General features: G+C 36.4%; 2 protein-coding genes across 6 annotated transcripts in view; one reads left to right on the top strand and one right to left on the bottom strand.

The window, feature by feature from the left end:
• Positions 1-565: 565 nt before the first annotated feature.
• Positions 566-1,521, top strand: LOC105273428 (protein C19orf12 homolog). Its single transcript, XM_011315860.1, has 2 exons — positions 566-892; positions 1,103-1,521. Exons 1-2 carry the CDS (start codon positions 727-729, stop codon positions 1,360-1,362), a joined length of 426 nt encoding a protein of 141 aa, XP_011314162.1. The 5' UTR covers positions 566-726; the 3' UTR covers positions 1,363-1,521.
• A 1,816-nt stretch (positions 1,522-3,337) lies between these two features.
• LOC105273427 (dual specificity protein kinase splA) overlaps positions 3,338-27,718 on the bottom strand; it is a 31,447-nt gene continuing 7,066 nt past the window's right edge. Inside the window, exons 3-20 of one of the 5 annotated variants that reach the window (XM_011315854.1) lie at positions 17,360-17,467; positions 16,781-16,919; positions 14,882-14,998; positions 14,647-14,824; positions 13,898-14,271; positions 12,853-13,082; positions 11,197-12,286; positions 10,660-11,106; positions 10,297-10,503; positions 9,855-10,205; positions 9,370-9,708; positions 9,164-9,276; positions 8,950-9,076; positions 8,579-8,858; positions 7,482-7,778; positions 5,870-6,040; positions 5,028-5,104; positions 3,338-4,188 (exon numbers count right to left, since the gene is read on the bottom strand). In XM_011315854.1, coding sequence (XP_011314156.1) covers positions 4,120-4,188; positions 5,028-5,104; positions 5,870-6,040; positions 7,482-7,778; positions 8,579-8,858; positions 8,950-9,076; positions 9,164-9,276; positions 9,370-9,708; positions 9,855-10,205; positions 10,297-10,503; positions 10,660-11,106; positions 11,197-12,286; positions 12,853-13,082; positions 13,898-14,271; positions 14,647-14,824; positions 14,882-14,998; positions 16,781-16,919; positions 17,360-17,467 — 4,714 coding nt within the window. In that variant the 3' untranslated portion in view covers positions 3,338-4,119. The remainder of the gene's footprint in view (positions 4,189-5,027; positions 5,105-5,869; positions 6,041-7,481; positions 7,779-8,578; positions 8,859-8,949; positions 9,077-9,163; positions 9,277-9,369; positions 9,709-9,854; positions 10,206-10,296; positions 10,504-10,659; positions 11,107-11,196; positions 12,287-12,852; positions 13,083-13,897; positions 14,272-14,646; positions 14,825-14,881; positions 14,999-16,780; positions 16,920-17,359; positions 17,468-27,718) is intronic. The other 4 variants (XM_011315855.1, XM_011315857.1, XM_011315859.1 and 1 more) reach the window with 4 other exon arrangements.

The following is a 27,718-nucleotide window of genomic DNA, read 5'->3' as shown; positions in this document are numbered from 1 at the left end:
TCAAAAAAATTTTCAAAAAAATGCAAATATCTCGGCTCCTATGGGTCGTAGAGCAAAATCCTTGAAATTTGGACCCCCCCTAGACTCTTCACCCCTGCCTGGAATACGATTCTCCATCATTTCCAACAAAAAATTAAAAAAAAAAATTTTCAAAAAATTTTTAAAAAAATTTCAAAAAAATGTCCAAAAAATTTCAAAAAAATTTTCGAAAAAAATTTTGAATTTTCGAATTTCCATGAATACCTCCTCGATGGGTCTTGGAGCAAAATCCTTGGAATTTGGACCCCCCCTAGACTCTTCACCCCCGCGTGGAAAACGATTCTCCATCATTTGAAGTCTGCTGGAACCGGAAATATGCGCTTTTATGTTTTCCAGCGCTCCAAACAGAAAAATGCAAATATCTCGGCTCCTATGGGTCGTAGAGCAAAATCCTTGAAATTTTTCTTTGAGAGTGATTGAAGCTCAGATATACTCTGCTTGTTATACGCATGCGCATATGATATTGGTTATGCGCATGCCCATATGAAAAATTCCCATGATCAATATATCGAGAATAGTTACAATCGATTATCTCCATGAAATCCGCCATGTTCGATTAATGGCCCATCTCTCTTTTTATATAGGAATAGGAAACCTTCAAAACATTAGAGCTGTCATTTGTTTTAACCCGTCAATCCTTTTTCGAGAAGGACTTTTTCCAGTCATTGTCCTTATCGATGCCTCAAAATGGCCTTGAGTGAGAACACGGAGGAACTTCTACGGGTTGTCTGTGATATTGGGGAGATAAAGTCAATGAGAGTTGCTCTGCAAAGCAGTGTCAAGGCTGGGGTCATTGTTGGTGCTACCACAACAGTCTGTGGATTATTATTGGGTCCATGGGGAGTAGCTCTAGGTAATAATAATTTGTGAAGGCCCACATATTCATGATTATTTGATTTTCAGATCTACCCAGTTCGACTCGATACGGATATTTGCAGTGATTTCATAACATTCATAATTAGGGTAGCAATTATTTATAAATTTCCAGGTCCTCATTAGAATTGATAACGATTTTACCACGGAAATATGTGTATACGCACTAGAATTTATTTTTCCATTCCAGGTGGAACATTGGCTGGTGCCACGACTGCTTACGCGATGAATGGAAAATTTAGATCAGTTCCAGATGTCCTTATCAATGAGCTAAACAAAGCTCAACAGCTTCGACTCGCACTGGCTGTGAAGAACATTCTGACCCAGCAGAATATCCTAACAATCGCTGACTTTGCTCTGAAAGTTGCGACTTATGACAGTGTCATTGGTCTCCTCATTCCTATTGTTAAATCATTTCTGGAGACAGACATGAGAGCAACAATTCTGTAATTGTCAAGAATCAGAGTAAAAATGTCATATCTATTTTACATTGAACTGTGGAATAACCTATAGCTTTTGAAAAGATGAGATAGTTTATAATAATAGTTTTTACTAATTCATAAGTGTAAAGGAGATTAATGTAAATAAATAAAAGTCTTATTAATTTAACCTGGATAATTCATTTATTAAATAAAATCCTTGTAATGAACTTTTAACAGGACTCAAAGGATGAAATAAACGGTAATACACAGAATATAAGTATTACGTTTATATTTATAAAATTATTCATCATTAGAAAGCACATATGATCTATTTATATGACGTATTTTGTTTTGTATTTTTCCCCGTCTTTTAAATTCACTTTATACACACACGCAGACACATGCATGCAGCCTGTCTGTAAATATATAATAATATATACTTTTAGACATACAATTATTTATTTTTCATTCAATTTTTCATTTCACTGAAAATAATGGAAATGAAAAAACGAAAAAAAAAAACGAGAACATGGAAAATATACATGGATGCTCGCGTATACAGAAAACAGAGTTATCTCACTTATGCGTGACTTCCGAAGAGTACGATATCTTTAATTTAATAAATTTTAAAATTTTTCAAATAGCACATTTATTCGCTTTTTAAATCGAATAAATAGTGCTGACAAAAGGGTAATTCCTAATTATCGTGTAACTTTCGTTTAATTCATTCATCTTAACTCAAATGATAAAACGTAATTAACACTTATTACAACCATTAATACGCACCAATAAAAAATAATCAATAAAAAACGAGGGAGCTGGTGAGGAAGAGAGAGGTCTAGGGGAAAAGGGGTCAAAAATACGATATAACGATAACAAGAATTAGCTGGTGGTCGAATTACCAATTGTAATTAGAGTAACGGTCAATTGTTGTACAGATTTTTTTTTTTTCAAGTTTCTTTTCTCTTTTAATTTCATGAGACATTTGGTAGAGCGATGGTTCTGCCTGCTGTTTATTGCCTCTATTATTTCCTCATCCCTGTTGCTTTTCAATCTTTCATCATTATTATTATTATTTTTTTTCATTCTAATTCGTGAATTGTGTAATTTAAAGCTACGTTTAATTGCCGCCAAACTCTATGGAAAAATAGGACACTTGTGTGAGATTTGTTTTTATTTTTTCAATATAATTTGTTATTTTCTTGTTTTCTCATTTTTCTTTAAGTATGCATGCATTTATACGCGCATACAGGTGTGTATATACATATATATATTTATATAAATAAATTACATAAATATATATCGTATACGCGATTAAATTTTCATCTTTATTTATATATAACAACTGACAAATGTTCTCTTACTTAGATGAGTGTGCAGTACCCCGAAAGAGCGATATTTCTCTTATCATATTTTTTTTTGTTTATTTTTTTTTTCACCAGGCTATGCAAAATAGAAGATCGATTTTGTTACAATTATCATAATTATATCCATTATGTATTATTGATCATTAATTTCAACTCGCTACGATTTTTTTTTTTACGTACAGACACGAGGGCGTTTGCACACGCACACATGCATATTCTATACATTAAATGCATACACGATACACTCAGGTATTTTTAAAAATGTAATGTACCTGTATGCCAATATATACTTCAATATATTTATATTTGTAGAGGTACCCTTAAAATTGAATTGAAATTACCCTTTTATTACGCAGTAACACGTTCATTTGTTGCTTAAATCTTCTCGAATTATCCTCGAAAATACTAATATCGTTCTTTTATTTAAAATGGTAATAATATAATCCATTATATTAATTAATAATGAGAATAAACTGATATAGTAGTAGTCAAAATGTTTTCTGTCTTACGAATAATTTACACTTCTATGTATAATTGCAACAATAATAATGATCAATGATTAATAATTAATAATGTCAAATTGTAATAGTAATAAAATAATAAAATAATAGTTTTTATAATAATCATATTAACAACAACAACTATCTTTTTACCTTTTTTTCCTTCATTCTTTCTCTCATTTTTCCCCTTTATCCCTTTTTTTCATTCTTTGTCACAATTTGGTTTGCGGATTTCTTACAATCACAAATATATTATATAGATAATATTCTCCTATAATAGGTAAAATGTTGTTAAATTAAGCGGTAAACGTGGATAGAGGGGTATTGTTTTTTCACTATTTTTTTTTATCATTTTCATTTGTTTAATTTAATTAATTTCTTTTCCATCGATCGGAGTTTATCGAATTAATTATAATAAAACCTATAAATAATTCTATGTGTTCAACAGCCAGTGGTATAGTAATGTATACCGGTGAGGTACCTACGTAGTTTTATTTATTTAATTTTTCATCCTTTTGTTGATAGAAATGACCAAAGTTTACTGTACCCAACTAGTGTACGCGTAGTACTGTATTCTGTTTAGCCAGCTGTTTTCATTCTCAATAAAATCTACAAATTCTACCGAAGGAAAAAATGCAATTGTAACGTGGTGTTGTACCATGACATTTCATAATTCAATTTTCAGAGACTCTATGAGTTGAGGAGAAAGCAATCAATCACCCATTGATTAAGTGTTTGGGATAATTATCTGGTGATTTCGATAACTATATGACCACGACGTACGACTGGCTGGTATCAGGTTTTTGGTGAGACATCTGTATATATTTATTTACCATTATTACATATAATACAATATTACTTGATGTTATTACGTTTTAACATCTTAACATATATTACATACATCTTATAACTTCGCAGTCACTCTGACAGGAGTTTCTGCAGGAGTGACGACTTCGGATCACCTCGAACTACTTCCTCCATAGTATTCTGAAAATGAGAAAATTTTCCATAAATAATCATCTCCCATTTTCATCCCTCGTATTAATACATTTTCACATTTTGGAGTAATCATGTAAAAACCAGTCGAATTGATTGTAAAATTCAACCGAGAAGTTTCACGTATTGTCTATCTTCTCTAAAAATTCGGAAGAAATAAATAATTTGTCAAACTTATGACGTATGCATGCGCAATCTTTATGCTCAAAATAAATAAGTAGGAAACAGAATATCAAGCATAAATAAAAATGACAGCTACACTGTGAAAAAGCATTACTACCTAAATTCAATGAAAAAGAAAACTAAAAATAAACATCACTCGAGAGTACGTGGTAGTTTTAATGAATCAACTCTTACAATATATCATGATTGAATTCTCAAGCTTCTGGATACCCACAACCGTGAGGCAATAGAATTAAAGTAAAAAATAATAATAAATAAATAAAATAACTGGATACATAATTGATAGACATGACAGAGTCGAGAAAGTATTAATTGTGAAAACGAGATAGGAATAACGAATAACCTTTACAGACTATAAAATCTTCAATGGGTTGATTTTTTTGGATGATCCTCGTAATCCTCATGCAGTAGAAAGCCAAAAAAAAAAAAACTATCAATAAAATAATGAGAGTCCTAGAGTCACGCTGGTACAGTAAAAAATAATTATGAGTAACTAATCAATGTATCGTGCACAACAAAGTTTCTGGTTTTGTTTAACTGATATGTTCTGTTTCAAGCCAAGCGAAGAGGGAGACAGAGCATTACAAAAAAAATAATACATTATAATTTTTAACGAAACAATAATGTAATTGTCGGAGGGATCTTACCCTGGAGGAGGAGGGGGCGCTTCCGGCACTCCCAATGGCCCAGCTCTTGGCAGGGCCATCACTAACCACAGCCTCACCTAGGTAGGACATTGTAACAATACATGTTACCACAATCGTCTTTATAACTGATTTGCGTTTATTTAAACTGGAATTTCCTTGCTGACGATATACTTGATGATCACGTGAGTTGATTGGTAATCGTACAGGCGAATTAAATGATGACTATGATATACAAAGACGAGACTGACGCGGTAATGGAGATGATGAGAAAAATCTCGGTGATGTTGGAATAGCGTTGCAAACGATACTCGTTGGTTTTTTTTTTTTTACTTTTTTATTTATTTTATTACTGTTCCGTCGGCTATCGGTTTTTCAATCTTTCCCCGAAAGCCTGTTTTTTATTTTTTTTTTTCAATTTTTTACACCTTCTGCAGCGGTTTTTTCTGATGAATAATCTCGTAATACTTTTTCACAGCATATTTTTTGAGGATATAATTGCGATAAATTCGTGATATTTACATCAATGTGAAACTGACTTTGCAACGTGTCACTATGGGTCGGGGAGTCTGATGCAAGTGATGGGTGATATATTATAATCTGTAATCTATTCGTGCAACAGCTAATTAATTAATGAGTGGAGGGTATGGTGGTATCGATCATTTGGTTTCTATGGTGAACAGCTAGGGTTTTATTTATCTCTGGGGGACATAATGCAGCTGTGGAATATGCTAGACAAGGCCGAGGGTGATACACTTGTTAGGTGACATATTATCATGACTTATCTTATTCTTATTGGTTCAATCGAGGGGGAGGAGACTATTGAAATTATTTTTGTGACTTACCCGCTGGTGACATCTCGAAGGATAAACCAAGGGCCTCGAGATCGTCCTGCGACACTTGGCCGATCAGATTATTCTGCATATTACTTGGTACCCTCTGCTGTGTTCTTGCTCCAACAACTGCACGCAATTCTTGTCTCACGAATTCAGACGTCATGCCTCCACTGTTCGTTCCTGATTAAAAAATCAAACATTTATTAGTTAAGTACATTAATTAGTCTTGTCGAGTGCAATCCTTCATTGAAATTATTCTCAATTATTTTATTCAAGTCCATTGACTAGAAATTGAATAGAAAATGTATTGGAAAATTAAATAAATAACGAAGGATCGATGAAGGAGATTAATCCCCGGTATATTTATTCAAATTGCCTCGACTATTCCATGCAGGTGCATTGGAAAAATTCAACACACTGTCAAATGCGCCAGGTGTTCATTGGATAATCCCGTTTAAAGCAAAAAATGTCATAAATTTTTTTCATGCTGAATATTCACGTTTGTCTCTCGTTAGATATTAATTAATCTGTCAGTTTGATTGATATAAATATTATATTTATCGTGACGAATAACACGGATGATGATGGTGATGAGGACGACAACAAACAGCACATTAAGTGATGTAACATTTGCTTTATTCTCACATTAGGATTTATATAGAAAAATATTAATTAATTTACTTGGGTTGAATAAGAGGAGACCACGGACATGAATTTTATTAATAGTTCTTGTGCATTGTGCATTATTTACTGATATTATGAGTAAAATAAGCTGAGTGCAATTTAAAAAGCCGATGTATACGATATATGTAGTTTCCTCTTATGCAATTGTAAATTAGAATGCAAAGAAAACAACGATAGTCAGTGCCATTGTCCGAGACGTGGACATGAGCGAGAGAGGAAAAACTGTGGATATGACAATGCAATGGATACAACAAAAAGCTCGAGGATTTAACTTTTGTTGGATATTTTACTCACATCCATGACTTGGACAGAACCACTGATTCACAAAATACAAAAAACTGTTGTTTTATTCTCCTCCTTTCACTTTCTTGCCAACAATTAGTTGTATGAATATCTGTACAGTACAATGTAGTGGAAGGACGAGGGGGAGAGCGAGTACAATTCATCGAATGTGAAGATAGATGTACATTGTTATTTACAACAAGAATGAATTAACATTATCACAGTAGCGAATTAGTTTTTAAATGACGCCGTGAGAATTTGGATAATTTACGTGGAAGCTTCATGCAGACGACTGACAATAAAAATAAAACATGTTCAGGATGTAGTGAGGTCATTTCAAGAGAATGTTTTAATTTATGAAAACACAAACTCCCCTTATATCCTCGATAAATATTTGCCAATGGGTGGTAATGAATATGATACACTCAATGATTATGTACAGGGGATGATAGATTTTTTTTTTTTCGTCGATTTAATCCCAAGCCGTATCTCTTATTATGGAGAATTTTATTGCGAGTATTTTTATTTAATATCTGAGATTATTGGCACCGTGCACTTGCTTATCATTTCTCCAGTGGGTAATTATTGTTATTATTAATCACTGGATGATACTCAGTGATTGTCACATGACATTAACCCGGGTCACATGACTTACCACCCATTTGATGACTCGCTGGATTACTCGATGACAGGGACCTGTTGTCCTCAGGACCTGACGAATAAGCACTCACACTCCCCTGATCGTAGCAGAACTGGTTGTTCTGTACATCTGGGGTATTAACGTTGTTACTGGAATTTCTATAAATCATAGAGTTGTGTTGTTGATTGAAGTGCTGGTTGTTGGGAACATTGTGGCTGGGGGTTTGGGGACAGCCAGCACGCTGATGACTAGGTGATAGCATGGACTGCTGGTCCTTCACACTACCGTAGTGACGGGGTGAGCCCACCCCACCTGAAACAATCCCCAAAAATCTACCTCTATACTGATTTCTTTCTGATATTCAGGCGATTCGAGGGCTCAATTCACTGCGTCACTATAAATCGTCAATTAATCGTTCATTGCATTTTTAAACTCGTCGATTTTACGGAATAAACTCGGAATTAGTATTCAATTATCAAATATCCAAATTGACGTGATTTATCTGGTGTCACCGCTGGTGTCACTATTTTTATATTTATAAATTACTGATTGATGAGACAGCGCTTCAAATTAAATTTTGAATTTCGCCTGCCTTAAATTGAGAACGCAAAAAGTTCACTTCTGCTGCCGCAGTTTTGCTTTACTAATTGTGTTTATCTTTATAAATGCAGGAAGTGAAAAGTTTATTCTGTTATTGAAGTGACAATATAATGATGAAATTGTAAAATTCACTCTTCTAGAGATCGCAGTACCATAATTTTCAGGAAACGAAGAGGAAGATAATTACTGAATTACTGCATTAAACCACTCGAATCTCCTTAATCGAATTAAAGCGTCAATCAATTGTCAAATTAACGAGCTATCAACTTCATCAATTCTAATTACACTGAAAAATATTTGACATGCAGTGAAAATAGTACGATTAATAAGATTATCTTAAATCCATACTTACCTTGGCATGGGTATTTCGTATTGTTAATCAATCACTTTAAAGCCGTTAATATTCATTACCATCATCATAAAAATATTTGAAACATAGTGTTGGCTGTGCTATCTTCTTCACAAGTGTAATGTGCATGGTCCCAGGGTAATTAAATATAATAATAGAATACCTGGCAATTGTGTGGTTGCTGTTGGCGTAGATGTTGCTCGCTGGAGTCTGTATTGGCCAGTTGGGTTTGCACCAGCTTGATTCTGCACCGGTGGAAATTGACTGGCTGTCGGAGAGGCTGGCGGTGGAAATGCCTCGGCCGGATACGGAGATTGTCGGGCTGGAATTGCAGTGCCAGGTGAGGGCATGGATCTCTGCTGCTGTAGCTGCTGATTCGCTGGCTGCTGCTGGGCACGTGTTTGACTTACGTTAAACATTCGTGGGCTATTTCCATAATTTCCCTGACACAAAAAAAAAATCAGATTTCAAATGTTAACATAAAAATCTCAATAATGGCTTTGACCAAGTAAATAATTCTTTTAATCATTTTACCTGGGAGACTCGAGGTGACAGAGGCTGGGGATGAGAGAATGACAGCATACCAGCTGGGGAGTGTGGTGAGAGTCGAGACGGAGCTGAGACTTGCTGCCCACTGTTGAAATTGTTATTAACAACAGGACTGAAATGATAATGAAGAGATTAATCCCGTGGAATTGACAGGCTGGAGGAAAGTTATTCCCTGCAAATAATGAGAACTGATACTCACTGTTGTGTTATCGTTGCAGGATGAGAATAAGAATGCTGAAGGCGATGAGTAGCAGATAATTGGACGGAGCCTCCATACCCAGGTGACATTTGAGAGTCCGATACACTGGATCGCTATAACCCGAAAGAAATCTCATCCATTAATTCCTCTATGCGACAAAAAAAATTACGTTCAGTACGTTCCATCATTCACTCAATAAAACTCACCTGTAACGAGACATTGGGTGCCACAGTGTTATTCAAAAGGCTGTCGATATTGTGTATACCAGCAGCTATTTGGTCAGGTGCTGTGGCATTCGATGGTATCAGTAGCTGCTGCTGTTGCTGCTGCTGAAGCAATCGTTGCTTCAACTGCTGCTGATGAATTAATTTAGTACGTTGCTGTTGTAACAATTGCTGCTGCTGCTGTTGTGCCTGTTGCTGTGGTGTGAATGCAGTCGTTGTCTGCCTTAGCGCAGTCTGAATGGCAAACCTTGGACGTTGCTGCTGATACATAGGGGGTGCTTGGTACTGATGGGCTGTGGTTACAGACATTGCACTACCCAACTGAAATTAAAATCACACAATTGCAATCCCTCGGCTCATTATAACGTCTAATTCACTTGAAAATTCATCTAATCGGATCGATATCTAACCAAATTGAAATATTATCTCATGGAAGAAGTAGTAGAATGAATTTATAAGTTTCGTACCGCTGTCGAGTATGCTGGCGGTGTCGATGACATGGTCAACGTTGAAGACGTGGCACTGGCTTTCTCATTCTCATATCCCATGAGGAATTTTTGAATTGTATCTATAGCCTCTTTGTCCACACTCTGCAAACTATTCTGGGGTATTTCAATAGCATTCAACATATTCTGCGATATCGTTGATTCGTTAATAGGTATTGGCTTTCCTTCTGGGTCGAGATTTATGACTAGATCCAAAATATCGTCGGGGGTCCGATCATTTGTCTGATTGTTCCAGGCGTTTAATGAATCGTTACCAGCGAATTCTCCACTACTGGCGAATTCAGAATCCATTTGACCCAACTGAGGTCTCTCCTGAAAATGACAAATAAATACGTATGGAAATCACTACGGTTTAAGTAGATTTTTATTACTGACTGTTAATGAAGTTTCAACGATTACTCACGTGACTTAGCATGTGACTGAGGTAGATACTGGTTGATTGGCGAGGTAGTTGTCTCGATGGATTTTGAAGGGGTGTACGGGCCGAGGTAGCAATTGTAGTGGTAGCTGTACTGCCTATGGATTGTGGCATACCACTGGCTGTCCATGGCTGTTGCTGTTGCTGGGGATGCTGTTGCTTCAATCGATCATTCACTTGGGGCAATTTATCCTGAATCACCGAAAAACAATATACTTTATAATCGATTGAAATTATTGAAGAAATCTAAAGAATCAGTATAATTATGTTCAATCATCTTCATTACAGTGGGGATTTATAAAAATTCTCTTTTAAAGTTGTTGTTGGATGGAATTGAATAATTATTACCTGTGGAGTTGCTGATATCACAGACGCAGGAATAGGTGGGATAGTGGTTAGCTGGGAGGACTGCTTAGCCAATAAGGAGGCGAGCATTTTATTCTTCTCCCACAACCTGCTCGGCGAATTATTTGAGGCAGTGGTGCTTCCAGAGGATGAAACCTGATGGGAATTGTCCATAGTACGTTTTGTGGTCATGTTGATGTCATTATCTTCGTTCGGCCTCTTCTGGCCAATCTGGGAGGACACATGATGCCCATGGTCAATGGACTGAGATGATGATGAGGAGGCTGATGGAAAACCAAGAGTTCGATGGAGGAGTGTGTCATTATCTCTTGTTGAGTCCTGCATTTTTCGCTCTTCGTCAGGATTTTTGAGGAGCTGCTGCAGCAACTCGGTCTGCTTCTTCAGACCTGCACGCGTGTCCTCATCTTCATCGCTCTTCTCATTCAGTAGCTGCAGGGATGAGAAAAAAAATTTTTCAAGTTTATTTATGAAAATTTCAAGGAAGTTTATCAATAAATTTGGAAAATAATGGATATTTACCTGCAGAAGCATGTGATTTCCAAGTGTAGATTTGGAATGCTCACCGATAGGTTTAGCTTGAACACTAGGACTCGATCGTAATTTTGCTGGATTCTCACAAGGATATTCCTCGTCGTCCTGCTGATTGAGCAGAGTCTTGAGTATCCTGTTATTCTGATTCTGAATTTCTGACTCGTTGTTAGACATGTCCTGTGTCTCATCACTACTAGCACTAACTCCTTTAGTCAATAAGTTCCTAAGCCTACCAGAGTCACCACTGCCTAAACTACTGTTATCAACAGTTGTCATTAAATTAGTCGTTGGTATCGAAACTGGTATAACAGCTGAATTTGTCATCGTTGTTATGGTCGATTGTGTTGCTGCTATCGTTGATAATGATGTTGTGGATGACGTACCAGACGTCACACTTATCGTTGTACAACTTGTTATTGGTGGTGTTGATGGAGCTGAGATCGATGCTGATGCAGATTGTCCCGATGAGGTCGATGTACCACCAATGGTGTCCTTACCATTGATAACACCACCAAGTAGTGAGGATGATTCCTGCAGTGGACTGAATGGGAAGGTATTACTGAATGTATGTCCACCCATCATCGATGATGGACTGTATGCCTGGAGTGGACTACAGTGTGATACTCCAACAGCTCCACTTGTCGTGTACGTCGATTGTGGGCTTGGTGATGTTGGATTTGGCTGGGAGGGCGGTCGTGAATTTGATGGCACTGTATTTCTCGATTCAGGCCTATCAGCACAACTGCTACTGTCCAAATTCCATGGGGAATTTTCAAATATATCAAATTCCAAATCATCGTTACTTGTGAATTGATGAAATGGATTTGTCGTACTTGAATTCTGAGTACCAAGCGAATTATCACTCATGAATTGTCCACTTGTATTGCTCATTGAACGACCGGTTATACCACTCACTTGACCGTTCACATGTACCACTGACATTAGCGGACCACCAACGTTATTGTTATTGTTACCGTTATTATTAATACTATTATTCGCACTATTGTTACTAGAGTGTCCTGAGCACACTTTGCTGTTGGAAAGCTGACCACCCTCGCTTGACGCTAAATCATTGTCCCTGGGATTTTCGTGAACAGACAAGAAAAAAACAATTGACATTTCAGTATCCTCTCCCTGTCTGATTATCGTACTCACTAGATTCATGTTTAGGCTATTTCTACGACACTTAACACTACTCACTACAGGCTTATCTATCATTTAGTTGAGTTAATAACCATGGAACCAGTTACTATAAGTCTGCATTACTGAATCTGCTTTGGAGTGATTAAAGAAGTGTTTTTTTTTATGATTGAGAAATATTGTAGATGAATTGAGGTGGTAAAATAATACCAAATAATACGTAAATAGTGTGTTATGAGTTGAACTGAAAATTTTAGCTACAGGATAAACTTAAATTGTCAAGAGTGGCCAGATCTCCAACACCGAAGAAATAATAAAATAAAGCAGTGCTGTCTGATGAACGGGTTCAGTGGTATCATGTTGTTATATTCTTCATTTGGTTGTCTTGTTTTCGTATCGATAAGGTGTGATTAAGTGGCAAAGTAATATGGTTAGACCGGCAATACTGAGGTCGTTATTATTGTAATTGAAATGAATCATTGAATTATTCAATAATTAACTTACCCAATTATTGAGTTGGTGGACATGATGAAGTCTGCTTCATGCTTATTCACCAAATTAGCTTTGAATAATTTAGACTTTGTTTGAACATTCAGAAACATATCTGAATCTATTCGCAATCGATAAACGGCGCTTGTTCCCTCTCCAGTCTGTAGCGTATCCTTTAAATGAGCAGTTACTTTACTGAGATCATGCGGATGACACAAGTCCTGGATGTTACTTCCAATCAGGTCCTGGATAATGAAAAAAAAATAATTAAATAAATAACAAGAATTTTACTGAAGAATTTCTGTGGGCGCCAGGCAAAGTTAAGAATCCTTGATCGCAGAAATAAAAAGAAAATTCGCGTTGAATGACGGTATAGGGGCTAGATATTCAAAATTCCAATTACCCTCACGTACTGATGAGTGAATGAATGAGGGACAACTAGTTCAATCGTCATCGAGCCCTTTCCATGGAGTATGTATCAACCACTTTATCGTTATTCATTGGAGTTATGGTGAGATTGTTATTTTTTGCTGTTCACGGTTGGGCAATTGAATCAGGGATCGATTGGGGGGCGATATATTTTGAGAGGAATTTGAGTCGCCCTTTTTTTTCGAATGCCTGGGTCCTGTGACCCTCAGGATATTTGCGTCATAACCTTCACGCGTGATGGATGTCCATCCGAAGGACCAGACTGGACATTCTCATCTTCATCTCCGTTCAACCGTGAACAGCAATAAGAACCCTCATCTACCACGTTTTATCGAAGATATCTCAAATTTGGGAAATTCATTTCAATCTCTCGCAATTGGAATTTGAGGATATTCAAGTGTCTTTTATAGCCACATTAGTATTATCCTATTCATGAAAATTCTCTCGAATTCCTTCGAAGCGGTAAAGTGCGAATGAATGGAACTTAATCCGTATGAATTTTTTATTATTAAATTATCGGATCAGATCGAGACTAACTAACTATTGAGAGGAAGAAAAAAAAGTGATAAATAAAGTGACCAAGTCCTTGGATATCCTCAAGGCATTGCAAATTGAGTATGAGATTTTTTACCTTGTTTAGGTACTGAGAATAAATAGGTTTAAGCCCACTCTTATCAACGGCTACTATCCTCCCCGTTGTATCCAACCTAACGGAAAATTGCTGTACATTTGCTGTATTTATCGGCTTCTCATTAACTGGAATCCGACGTGCAACACACAGTATACATGGACCAATGTCCGACGATTCAGATGATACATCACCACTCTCCAAATGATCACCGGTATTTGGGAGTAAAGCCGAGGATATATGCATTGTTTCGTATTTGAATACACGCTGCTGCTTCTCTTCCATAGTCTCGTCTTTATCATCAGGTGGCTTCACCAAAAAACGACAGCTGAACATACGATTTCTCGCTTGCGGCTGAGGTTCGACGTTCGGCAGCCCTATTTATGACAAAAAGAAAAGGAAAAAAAGAGAGCAATGAATAAATAGATCGAAGAAGAGGGTTCAATCCCAGGAGAGAGCTTGATTGATTCAAGAGAGTTCTAGGGGGATATCTTAATGCGACAGTCTCTGCGACGCAATAGGGGCTCGATAAATTATGTTTTTCCCCTTTTTGCCTTTATTCACACGACAAAGACCGAAGATAATCCATCGAATCAATAATTATTGTCAATAGCTCCTTGACAATTTTTCAAATGGAATATTAACGAGGAAGTGTCAAAAGAAATTACAGAAATTGTAATAATATTTCACCAGTGGCAGGAACTGTCTCATTCAGGTACCTCCAGAAGGAATCAAATAGTACAAATACTGACCCAATGGAATAGGTATTAAATTTGGCATGAAAGACTGATGATCGCCATGGTGAATAATATTATAAATAACTTTCCCGAGTACATCGTCCTTGGTATAATTCAGATAGTGCTGGATATTATCCGTAACGTGCTCCACTTTACCCTCCGTATTAACGACGAAAAGAAAACCATCTAATGCCTATAAAAAATTAAATTTCATTACACTGGGGTTAGACTGATTTTTCGGTGATTTTACCTCAAGTAAAATTGGTCCAACTTGATCGTTAGATAGGATACCCGGGTTTGAGGAGGAGACTTCCCCTTGCTGTACGGCATGACTATTCGTACCCTCTTGTTGCCTTATGTGCCGAATCTGGGGAAACGAGAATAATACATGCTTTATTTCTATCAGGACTGTTTCTTCCTTGAGGATATCCAAGCAACTTTTCCAGTCTGGTATCACTCGGACGTTATACCAGATTCAATTATCAAATTTGTCAATTAAACCGCGCCTCTTCAACTTTTCCACGAAATTACGCGAGAAAAATATTTTTATAATCAATTTAGACTTCAAATTATCGCAGCAAAATTTCTGGAAACCGAGGGTAAATAAGTCCCAAATGAGAGGTCTGATCCTCAACCAATGTTTAAAGGGTAATAAAAAAAAAAACAAAATACTTGGGTGCGTGGATATTTCTGTCTCGATAATAGATAAGAGAAATCCTGAACATTGAAGAATTCATTTGGAATTTGAGATGTTTGAACATCTGATTCTCATCTCAAACTAAAAAGTAGACGAGTATTTCAGGGAAAAAAATTCTATGATTTGGATATCCTCAAAATGAGATCTCGGGCAAAAAATAACTTGAGTTGTTAAATACGAATCGCCCAGTTTGAACGCAAAAGATTCTTAGTTACAGGTCATGCGCTAATCGATTGAAAATTCGGCCCATTTATGGCACACATGTCAGAACAATCGATTTTTGAGGTTCTCCACGAAATTAAAAGGCCAAAGGAAAGTCTATTTCCGATAAATCTCCAGATCTGATTTATTAAAAATACTCCTCAATTAAAACACCTTCAAATCCCCGGGTACCAAAACTTTCCGCATTCCTATTTTACCTCCCCTAATGCTCTCAAATCTCAAGATAATAAACGAAGTAATTCAACCGATAGTTCGATTCTCAAAGAATATCTCCGAATCGAAGAGATAATAAAATTTCGTTCTAGACCTTTTGTGTAAAACGAATTCCGACCTACAAAAAATATCCTGACAAAAATTTTCTCTCTTTCCACTTGTCTTTTCCCAAAAAATGATTAAGTATAATAGGCGATTACTCCGAAAAAGTAACTGAGGATAAAATGAAGAATAAAGAAATTAGCGAGAATGATAATTGGGTAAATTAATAATGGGCAATGTTTTACCGGCCGAGTGAATTTTTTATGACCACGAAAAAGAAAAATGTCCTTGACGTTTATATTTCCCGACGCCGATAGATCGCGTCGTAATCTCAATGTGAGTTAATGCGTGGCCTCGAGAAGTCGGTGACTCCCACAGAGAGTCCGACAAACGTCGGGGGCTCGAGGGCGATGTTGCCGCTTCTCAACTCCGAAACACACCACATACAAGAAAGAAATACTATTACCATCGTTAAAAAGAAAAAAAAAAAAAAAGAAAAAAGAGCCAGAGAGCTACGACGAAACACCTAACGAAAACCTCAAAGTTCTCTCTGCACCACTCGCCCTGATGGACTCGCATGGATTATTCGAATGAATTAATTCAATTCCGAGTGTTGAATCATATCCCGCAGCTTCACTCGGTCATTACTAATGAAAATAGATAAAAATATTTCTGATGGACTAAAGTGGTGGATCATATCTGGTGGCATCACGAGTCCCTCCAAACGCGTTACTACATCATTGACAAAGTTGTTGTCAACGTTGGTATTTTCTTTTTATTTCAGTTCAATTCTCTTTTAACGACCTTGCAGTTTATTCTCAGCCAACTCGGTTGGTGATTGAACTTTATACTTCGCTCACACTTTCCTCCATTGTATCGTTCAATTTCAACCACTAAACTACGTATAATCAATTGATCATTCAGTAGTTGTAGATGAATTTACTTTTAGTAATTGAAATGATGACAGTAGCTCACCTGATCAACGGTTCTCTGGAGAATTTGACATTTGTCGGTCTTGCCAGAGCTCATGTCCGTGGCGGAAATCAGCTCGGCAAGCTCGTCGATGTACAGGTTCTCCTGGGTGCGTCGTCTCTTTTCGTTAAGGCACTTGTTACTGAAAGATCCACACAATTTCAACGATTAATACGGGATTATTTACCAATCTATTCAGTGCAAATAATTAAACGAATGGAATACGCAGAGGAATATCTATGAATCGAACAGAAATAGCGAGATCTTTATGAGGATCTTTCTTGTAACATCTCGTATCTCATAGATTCAGAGATACATCTTGGAAACTGAACACATGCATAAGTCAACTTGATTGCTAAAAGGTAACAAGACGATTCACCCAATACGTAAGTTAAGACGATTATTCAATTGGTATCCAATTTGCATCCAAATTATTATCAATTATTTTTCAGTATTTCCATAACTAAGTGATTGTTTTTGCATTCAGCAGGTATTTGACATTGCCAAGTAATGAATCCCTTGAATTGATCAATGAACTTGAGGGTCAAGGAATAAGGACGAATCAACCTCTTGATTACTTACATTTGTGATTGAGGCTTGGCATCTGATTTCTTTCTCTTCTTCGTGATGCCACCAGTGATCGCGTTCATTTTAACCCACAATGGGTCTTGCAACTCCCCAGGGCCAGGCCTGAAAAGCCAGAAAGAGAGAAAATTAGAATAAAAAATAAACCAGACTGATATTTCCCGCAATTTAATGCTCTCTTTTCCCTTTTCATCAGATAGCAGTCATTCAATTCCACGTGATTTCAGCTCGTTTGGGTAAATTGAATTGCATGACTACATGAAACACCAATCTTGCACGTGTCCTTCGGTATGTTTGACAAAAACGAAAATGAAATCGTTCTAGATAATTTTGGTTGTTAACCAAGATAATGTATATGCGTCATTGAACTGTAACGCGGAATGAATTATTGTTATTGTTGTTGTTTCAGTGGTTTTTATTTCGTTGGAGTAATTCATTTGATTGATGGAGGCGCAGGTAGAATAGAAATTGAAGTCGACTGATGAGAGAAGTCATCATTCAGATTGAATTCATTCCCTTCCAATCGTTATTTATCATTTAACAGTTGTGCATTCCGAGTGAATGATGCATTACTTTCCATGCGTATGAGTAAGGAAATTCCATGTCAAGGTGCACTCTCTTCTTCGGTTACTTATTGATAAGGGAGTACTGTTCTCACAGCAGGAAAAAAAAAATCCGGTTCCTGAATTTTATGGGGTTGTGATGAATGAGAGACACTGGGAGCGGAGGCTCAACGCAACGAGATTACATGGTATACGTCATGTGGATCGAACAGCCGTGCACGAATTCTCTGTTCAAAGAAAATGAGAAATTCTTTTTTCTTATTTCCTGGGGATTCAATTTATCCCCAACAATGGAAAACGTGCAAAAGTTTTTTCAAAAATTTATGAAAAATCCCCGGCTAAGTGATGGAACAAAATGACTCGACATTAATAATCGCTTTATCTTAAAAACTATTAATTTAATGCGAGGAGATTAAACAATTTTTTATTGACCATTAAATTCCGGACGAAAACGGTTGTTTGAATTCTTCTACCGAACATCAATATTTTTTTTAGATAAATCCGTGATTATATTTCGAGAGATAATTGTCTATTTGATTTTTATCATGAGGTTTTTGTAAATTGGATAATTTTTTTTGGGCGTCTTGCTGAAGTTGTGGCATAAACTCATCGAGAGCGAAGTGAAATAAACAAATGGATAAACCAAAATGTGCGTGAAAAATCATAAAAATGAAATAAAAGGGGCGAAAATAAATTGATAAAAGCTTAACGTTCCAGTTGAAATGTGTTGGCGAGAATTGGAGATTGAGACGTAGCTCTATTTTTATTTTTTACGTCCGCCTACTTGAAGAACGAATGGTGGAAATAAAACTCCTTGCATCCTGAAAGATATTCCCGACAAAACTCCACGTGAATGATATTCACCAGTGATCATTAAACATTTTCTATCAATCGCATCACTTCACTAATGAGATTCTCAATAAGTCATTAAAAAAATGAAAGGAAATCTTGAGAAAAGGAGAGGCATCGTTATCCCTTTCAGCTTCAACAATAGGATAGGCACGAAGATGTACTAAAAATGATTCTTAGAATTTCAAACAAAACTCAACATCAAATTTACGTCCATTCTCATACTACAATGAATAAAAACCCACAGCATTTAGAATTCAGCTGCAATCGTGTCAGTAACGCTGGAAATCATTAATTACCATTTCATCACCGATTAACAAAGTTACCATGAATTTTCAGTTACCATTAATTATTCGTTAATCATCCGTCTCACCGGATCCAACAGTACGGGATAAAAACAATTAACAACAAGTATTAATTCAACAATATTGAAGAAAAATTCAATAATTAGATGTAAATAGTAATGAATATAACGAGTTATTATAACGAGTTGTTGAGTTATTGCTGTAATTATTTAAAAATTGCTGAATAAAAGTGATTTGAGTACTAAAAAAAAATGATTGAGTGGAGTAGTTGGGTTATTGCGATGCCCAAGTGTGAGGTATTGATGGTGCGTGGGTGAATGATAATGGGTAAAGATTGGAGTGGTTAATTGGGAAAAAAGGTAAATGGAGGAAAGTGGAAGTTTGTCTCATCTGGGGGCTTGAGGCTGGCTGGTAAGTATTGGTCGGGGTTTATGGTTGGTAGAAGGTAGAAGGTAGAAGGTAGCGACGAGGCTCGTATGCGGGACCTGTACCCGCTGTTGCAATATAGGTCAGTGGGCCAGGGCGATCGTGGCAACGCGGACTTGCGCGCCAACCAACGGCAAATACACTACGTACCCAACGCCCGCCTTCTACATGCCCATACCAATTCCCAACTTCCTCACACTAAACATTTCCAAATAATTCCAAAAATATATTCCACCTGAGCACTCATATTCATCGAAATACAGAACGGAATATGTTTTATCAAATCGGGCATCCAGGGCAGCCACATCTTTAATCAGGTTTTTTAAATATCACAAACTCTTTGCAGATTATTCAGATACTCTTCAGATATTTTATTATTTTATTACCCCACGACTTCCATTATTCTCCGAATTTCGAGTTATATGTCAAGTAATTTGGAATTATGTCGAATGGTAATACATTTTTGGAGAATTTTACTTGAAATTTCAAGTGGGGAATTTGAGGGCTGTAACAACTGCGAAGAGATTATAAATTTATGTTAAATTTATTATTAGGGAATCAGTTAATTTCATGGATAGTTGAATAATTATTAACTTTCAGATGTAATTTAATTGAAGCTTTTGGAATTGAAAATTTGGATGACTTTGTAACTGAAATTCCAAGAAATGTGGGTAATTATCGAATAGTGTCATTGAAGTAGTTGAAATTGATTTTGGGAGTGACTGATCTGGAGGAATACGTTACGAAGATATTTTCTTGTGGTAATCGTATCGAAAGGATATCAGGAATATTATATTCCTGGTGAAAATAGATATTTTTTCTCAGTGCACGATATTCTATCCACCGCAGACACTGCAACAGCACTTGGGGAATCGTCATCAGTCATTCTCAACCTAGACCCGAATCACTGAATCATTCTCCTTCTGCCTGACATTGATCTAGTGTTTGATAAAACCATTTACGGGCCTCCAACACTTTTCATGCTCCAGAGAACCAGATACTCATATTATCACACCATTTTACTTGAATCTGTGACCTAGATCGTTGGGCCAACGAAATTCTGGGAAGCCCTATTAAATGAACATTGGAATTTTCCATTAAAAATACCAAAATTATATTTCCTGGGAGTTTCTACTACAAAAATTCCAATGTGCATTATAATTGGAAGACCTCACATTTTTCTTTTCGAAAAATCAATTATTCCATTCTTTTTCCATTCAATTGTTACAAAAAACAATTTTTCAGTAATAAAAATCAGAACAGTTCTTGTGATTTTGTTTTTGAAATATTTAATCTCCTTTAATTCTCCAAAAATGCGTGATAATTTGCAATTGGCCATCGCCCGAAGACCTTCAGTCGAGTATTTATATTTTATATATGTAATAATTAATATGTTTTTCGTTTTTCCTCGGTTTATAATATTATTGGATTTGTGTTATGATAGAAAATACTGCGATATTCTCGAGGGAATATCAACAATTTAGTATGAGAGAATGGGGGAAAAATGGTCAGTTTCTGGGGATTTCGAGTAATTACACCTCGAAACCGCTCCATTTCGAAGAACCCTCTCCTCAGTGGAGATTTTTGGCTTTCATGTTGCACGTATAGGGCCACATAATGGGTCGATCGATGTGAAATCTATTATTATGCAAAGATATACAAGGGCGAGTGAGAGAGGCACCTAGTGTTGCAAATGAACGTCTATTTTCGAGCGGAAAAGAAACCGATCATTACGAAATCTCCTGATAAAACACTTTTTTTGGTCATTGGATAACGAGAGGAGGGAACGACTCGATTGGATAATACAATTTCGATTAACTCGATCTCATATCTCTTCCTCAATGTTCAACTAAAAAATTTCCAAGACACCACCAATCTTCCAAAAAATTCCTCCATCACTAATCCATCCTGTAATCAATTATCAATTAAATCCATGATAACCCAAATACATTTCTCATTTAATCTTTTGAATGATTAATCTGATGAAAAATATTTCTAAGAAACGTGATCCAATTTCTTTCGAAAAATTTTCCAATTAAAAATTATTATTATAAAATTATTATACTATTATTTTCCAATTTTACAATAATAGTCTCACATAATAATTAACAGACTGCCCATATTAATCCGTAATGAATTGATGATGTAATTGATGGATAAATTTGTTATAAAATTGGAGAATATTAATGGAGAATCAGGGCGAGGAGGAGAATCCTTTGGGGATGTCAATGATTTTTAGATAACGATTTGAGAAAATTTGAGGGGGTGAGAATTTATTATTATTGTTGAGGGGCAACTCGTCAGTCGAATAATTCATATCATATCAATGCGGAACGATGACGATAAACACGACAGACGTAATAGAAAAGATGGTGGGGGAGAATTGAACGACGTTGCCATGTCGACAGCATCTCTCACTCTTTTCCGCTCACCTCCACTGGCAATTTAATGTAATACATTTATATGTGTATCGTTGGATGATATGTATAAGAGCTTCAACGTCTGTGACGTAATGCGTCTTTTGCGGCATTGCGCTGTGCCAACGTTACGTCGGGTGAAAGGGCCAACCCTTCGCTCAATAATTCCACCATTCTCTTGCATAACTCATAATTCCTCTCATTTCTCTCATTCTTCATTTCTCATTTCCCATTTCAATCAACGAAAATCATTCTCACTTGTATTAAACACTAGCACACCTCTTTTATTCGCCCTATAAAAACCCATTCAGTCGTTCTGACATTTTTTTTTTTCGTCTGTAATTTTTAGTCTATTTTTCATTGAGCTGACTAATTGTTTTGATGAGAATTCAATTAGTGCTTGATATTAATTGAAGGCCTTGAAATTACTGAAGATTCAGGTGAAATTTTGAAATATCTCACATTATTTTCTATTATTTTTATAAATATTTAATTAATTCTCGAAATTTTATCTGGGAAATTTATGAAAATAATTGCTTGAATTTTGCACTGTTTTTGATGCTTCGTGGGACCGAAAATGGAGAGCTGTTTAAATTCCCAAGAACTTGCCAGATTCGAGAAAAAAGTACGTACTCGGTTTCAGGCCATCAAAATACACAAGAAATTTCAAGATTTCACCTAAAAATTATAGCTTCTGGTCTGGTGAGGACTATTACAGGAGGAAGACTTCAGAAAAAGGACTAATTTACGATCCGTTGTGCTCGAAAAACTCAAGAGCAGTTTAATCCCAAACAAATGTTGAAATCTGAAGAAGGACTGTCTTCTGGAGTCGTAAACTATTTCTCAAATGTTTCTTTTTTTTTTACCGATCAAGGATTTTCTCAGTTGGTTGGAGTTTAGTCTTTGTACGACGATCTTCCAGACCATTGATGGTGCAAATAAAGAGGATTGTACTATTTCATGGCGTCGGTATATTTATTTGCTCCATGTATTATCCAAAAGTCAATTTTTTTTTCTATCCGGTTCTCGGAGATTTTGAAATCATAAACTGCCGAAAACGATAGCTTCCCACCACAATGTTAGTAATTACGAGAAGCCCGTGAGGTTTACGGCCAACTCTTCTGGTTTCGATGGTGAGTCGGAGGTAAAAGGGACAGTGGCGACCTTGAAAAATCTAGGCTCACTCAGACGGTTCTCATTCATCCTCTTTTATTCCTTCCTAGCCACATCTCATTCTCCTATTGTTCTAGTCCTCACGTAATAGATTTCCTCGAGATTTCACGACGAAAAAATTCTCACTCAACATTTTTTCAGAACACTCTCAGAGAGCTGACCACTGATTTTTTTGTTGACAATTTACAGTCAAAATTGCAGGAAATTTTTTCACTGAAAATATTCATGGAAAATCACGAAAACACTCGATTTATCTATTCAATGATTCCTGATTATTCCATGACAGAATGTGAATTATTCCATGACTCACTGACTGAAATACGATGATATGACTGAGGATTAGATTATATGAGTGTTTTGAAGATACTTTGAAAATTGGATTGAAAACCGGCGAAAAGGGGGGAGATGGAAAATAAAACGTTCAAAATAATGTAATATGATTTTGAGGTGGTTGTCGAATGCAATAACGACTGATACGATAAAAGTGGCGTGGTATATGGTACAGTTGTATCAATAGCAACATGCTTCTGGTTCTCCATCATTATTTGTCTTATTTTATTTTCACTGAGAAACGATGAAAATGGAAATCGACGATGGATCCTTATCGTCTGTTATGCTCAAGGCTGTGATCCAAGTATTTTAGCCCACCTGTACACACATACACATATTGTGATGATGAGGAGCATTTGTTGGATGCCGCATGCGTATTAAAACAGACCTAGGCACCGGATGTATCGAGAACAGATGTTCTCCCTGACGCACTCTTTGAAATATCCCGGGAGTTTAACAACTACCACATCGATTATGGAATATTCTCTAGGTATAATTGGCAATCGGTTTTTATGGATGCCATTAACCGGACACAGCTGATATTTCCTCAATAATCTGGAGAATCTCGTGAAAGTCAAGAGTAAAAAAAAATCACGTCATTCCGACTGATAATTGAGAAATTGTATATCGTGAGGATATCATTCAGATTATTGTGGAGATGGGGGGTGGATGAGAGATGGCATTGGACTGTGTCACCGACCTGCCCTAAAATTCATCGTTACTCGGTGGAATAAAAAGAGAGAGAGAGAGAGAGAGAGAGGAGGGGGGAAGAAAAAAAACAGGGTGAGGTTAGGGTTGTACGTCTCTATAGCCGGTTGCTTTGATGATGAGGGGTTGAGAGGATGGGTTGAGAGGATGGGCGGTAAGGAGGGTGAGGGGGTGATGGGTGGTAAGGAGGGTGAGGGGGTGATGGGTGGGAAACAACTGGGTGAGATCCGACGCCGGCGCGTCGCCAGTGCGCAAACGTCGAAAATTCAGTTTTGCTCGAGAAGGTGAAGTGAGATAGACACTCGACCTTCCAGGTTCCTCCCTCCGCCTCTGTCCTCCTTCCATTCGACCTCTCTTTCCTTTCTCCTGGGGGCTCTTTACGTGGAGCCACGTTTCGTGACGCACACCTCGCACAGCAACCGATCCCACTCGATCCTACTGTATCCACTCTTACAAAATTACACTTGAAATTTCAAAATTTTTATTTCCAACTACTAATTCACGATTTATGGCGGTAATAACTGGAAAACCACGTCAAGATTGATCGGTTCATTCATTCGGTATTTTTTTTTTATTGAAAAATGGGAAAATGTTGAAAACGGTGAGAATTCTTCGGGTTGAATTTTTTTTTTAGAGCACTTGGCTGTTTTATCGGTGATGTATAGGCTAATGCATGGGTGGATACAGTGGGAATTTTGAGTTTTTGAGGAATTGATGGATTTAATTAAATGGGGGTTTTCCGGTTTTTGGAGATTTGAATGGTCAAGAAATTCTATATTTTTGGAGCATTACGAAAATGCAAAGTGATTATAATTCGGGGAATAATTCTTCACATTTTTTTATCTATTCAATATTAAATTGTATTTAAGATTCAATTTTTACGATTATCACTATTGACACTGCTAATCGTTTATTTATGGTTTTAGAATTATTTTTACCATGATCTAGTTTTCGATCACTAATTTAGGGTGATTACACAACCCGCAGGTTACACCATGAGAAACCCAGTTTTCTTAAATCGTCAAGATGCATGAGATATTTTACGAACGTCTTCAATTCAAAGTCGATTCACACTCATGAGATTGAAGGAAAAAAATGAATTTGATAAATTTGTTTGTGATATTCTTCGAAAAAGGTATTTTCGTCTATCAAAAATGTTAATGAGCTAGAAACTTCGAAACCGCATTTTAAAAAATGGTGGCAAAGTTCTAAAAGAAGAAACTAAGATTGTACGATGAAATATGACTCATGTCGAAAGAGGTGATTAACACGAATTTTCGATAGCCCTCGTTGCTGATTAGATATTTCCCCGGATGATGAAACTAATTTAGAGATTTCCATTGTGAAACTAATTGGTGAGGCCACAGGGCCTAAACGACCCAAAAAAAACGTTACACGTTTATATTTCACACGGACAGATCATGTTCTCTCAAAAGTGGCCCGTTTTTCTTTCAAAACAAATATTAACAGTAAAAAAATATGAGAAAACCCGAGATACAAGTGTTTTCTTCGCGTTATCGATAAAAAATAAACGCTCCACTTGATTCAATGATCGTTATCAACTCCGCCATGAATTTTCATTCGATAAATTTGAAATCCGAGCTTATCTTTGAAAACCACAAGCAAACTTTATTCCCAATTTTCCCTCAACTACGATCGATGCCATCGTTGAGTTTTAATGGGTTTTTTCCACTCATCGTCTTATCATATTTTATCACTGTCCAGAAAAGTGCGCATAGTTTCAGGGAATATTTGTCATTCCTTTCTTCACTCAAGCTGTCATGCCATCCCCTCAAAACAGAGATTAAAAAAAGAAAGCATGACGAAAGGAATTCCTCCGAGGAGTTTGTGGAAATTTTTTTTTAGTCATCGTGACGAAATTTTTAGACAATTCATGAATCTGTTGAGGGAATAAACAACCGATAACAAAATTCTCGAACTAAAAAACAGCTGACGTTTCTTACTTTCACACAGAAATTCAGAAATTCAAATTTTTCAGACAAAATGAATGCGATGAAATACCCGATTCCTCTAATGATTCAATTAAAATCCTGAAACTGAATTTCCAATTTATTGAAAATTAAATTGGATGAGACATTAAATTTAAAGATGAGTCCGAAAATTCCAGACTTCATTAAAAAATCAATGAGCGTTTTCGACATAGAGTGAATCCTCCCTCACATAAGTGAAGAAGATAATAGTGAATTATAAAATAAACAAGTCAATTATGAAATTTCAAGAAATTTCTAAAAGAATTTTTAAGTCATTGTCTTTTTGGTGGATGAATATCATATATTATGCATTTTGTAAATTCGTATGAATCATGCCATCGGTCTGTTGATAAACATCTATCGAGTGGTGACACCTATACAAAGTGGTGTACACGTGCTCATGCGTAGGCAGCATGAAATCCCGTTTTGCTACCTTGGTGACGAGCACCAGGAGTTTGAGCTATTGAAGAATAACTACCCACGTCACGACAAAGCTCTCCTCCCCGAGTAATAATTTAATTAATACCCCCATACCCCTCGTCATCATGAAGATCATTTATAATGGACACCTTCAAGAGAAGAGGATGAGAATGATTCTGATGTAAATTTGTTTATGGAATATACATTAACGTCAGCCCAGAGACTATCGATTTTCCCTCATCCTCGGTTTATGCCATTCAAACTCTGTTTGACGCAAAACTCTTCATTAATATTCTGTTTATAAAACCCTCTGGTATTGAAGAATCTCAAAACTTTTCCTTTGAATTCAAGTCAAGCTTTTCTGATGAGTAAAGAGCTCCTGGATCATTCAAATTATTCTTATTCTTTCCGTTCTTTGGATTAATTGATACTGGTAAACCTCAACACAAGTAAAAAACATCGGAGATTTTATTTCTCCATTCTGAATTTATAATTTTTCACTGAATTAACCCGATTTTCATCATTTGTACTGGGTAACGATCTTCTGCCACCGCTTACCCAATACTACAGGTTTTTATTTAAGATTTTCTGATAAAATCCAAAGTCCATTTATACGATTGACACAAAAAATATATTTTTTTCACAATCTATCATTATTTAATGACTCCCAAAATGTCATGATCATGAAATAACGATTGAAATTAAAAATACTATATTCTATCGGGTCAATCCGCTCAAAAATTTATCAGAAAACTCAAAAAATTTCAATTTTGGCTTAAAAAGAGGGCAGAGAATTTTTAATCAACTGGAAAAAAAGACTATCTTATCAATGATTCGGGCATAAAACCTGAAACACCTGATTTGCTTAGATTTTTTAAATACAGAGGGATGAAAACAAAAAAGGTGAATGTCCAGCAGCTCCCGAAAAGTTTGTTGTACAAAAGTGAATGGAAATAGGTAATTGTTTTGTTCTCAGGGAGAAATGCTCATGTGGGTGGTGAGAAAACAAAGATAAAAAAAAAATAAAAAAAACACGAAAACAAGTGGCGAGGAAATTTGGGGGTGTGTTTTAGTACGAAATCGATACAACGTAGTGAGGAAAAAAGAGAGAGGGTCTGACGGCGGCGCACGTAGATTGAGGATATTTGGGGGAGGAGGGGGAGGATGGGGAGGA

Source organism: Fopius arisanus, unplaced genomic scaffold, assembly GCF_000806365.1.
Source record: "Fopius arisanus strain USDA-PBARC FA_bdor unplaced genomic scaffold, ASM80636v1 scaffold00005, whole genome shotgun sequence".
NCBI classification, from domain to species: Eukaryota; Metazoa; Arthropoda; class Insecta; order Hymenoptera; family Braconidae; genus Fopius; species Fopius arisanus.
Note: the sequence above shows the minus strand (reverse complement) of the source record. Positions and strands in the feature narration are given on the sequence as shown.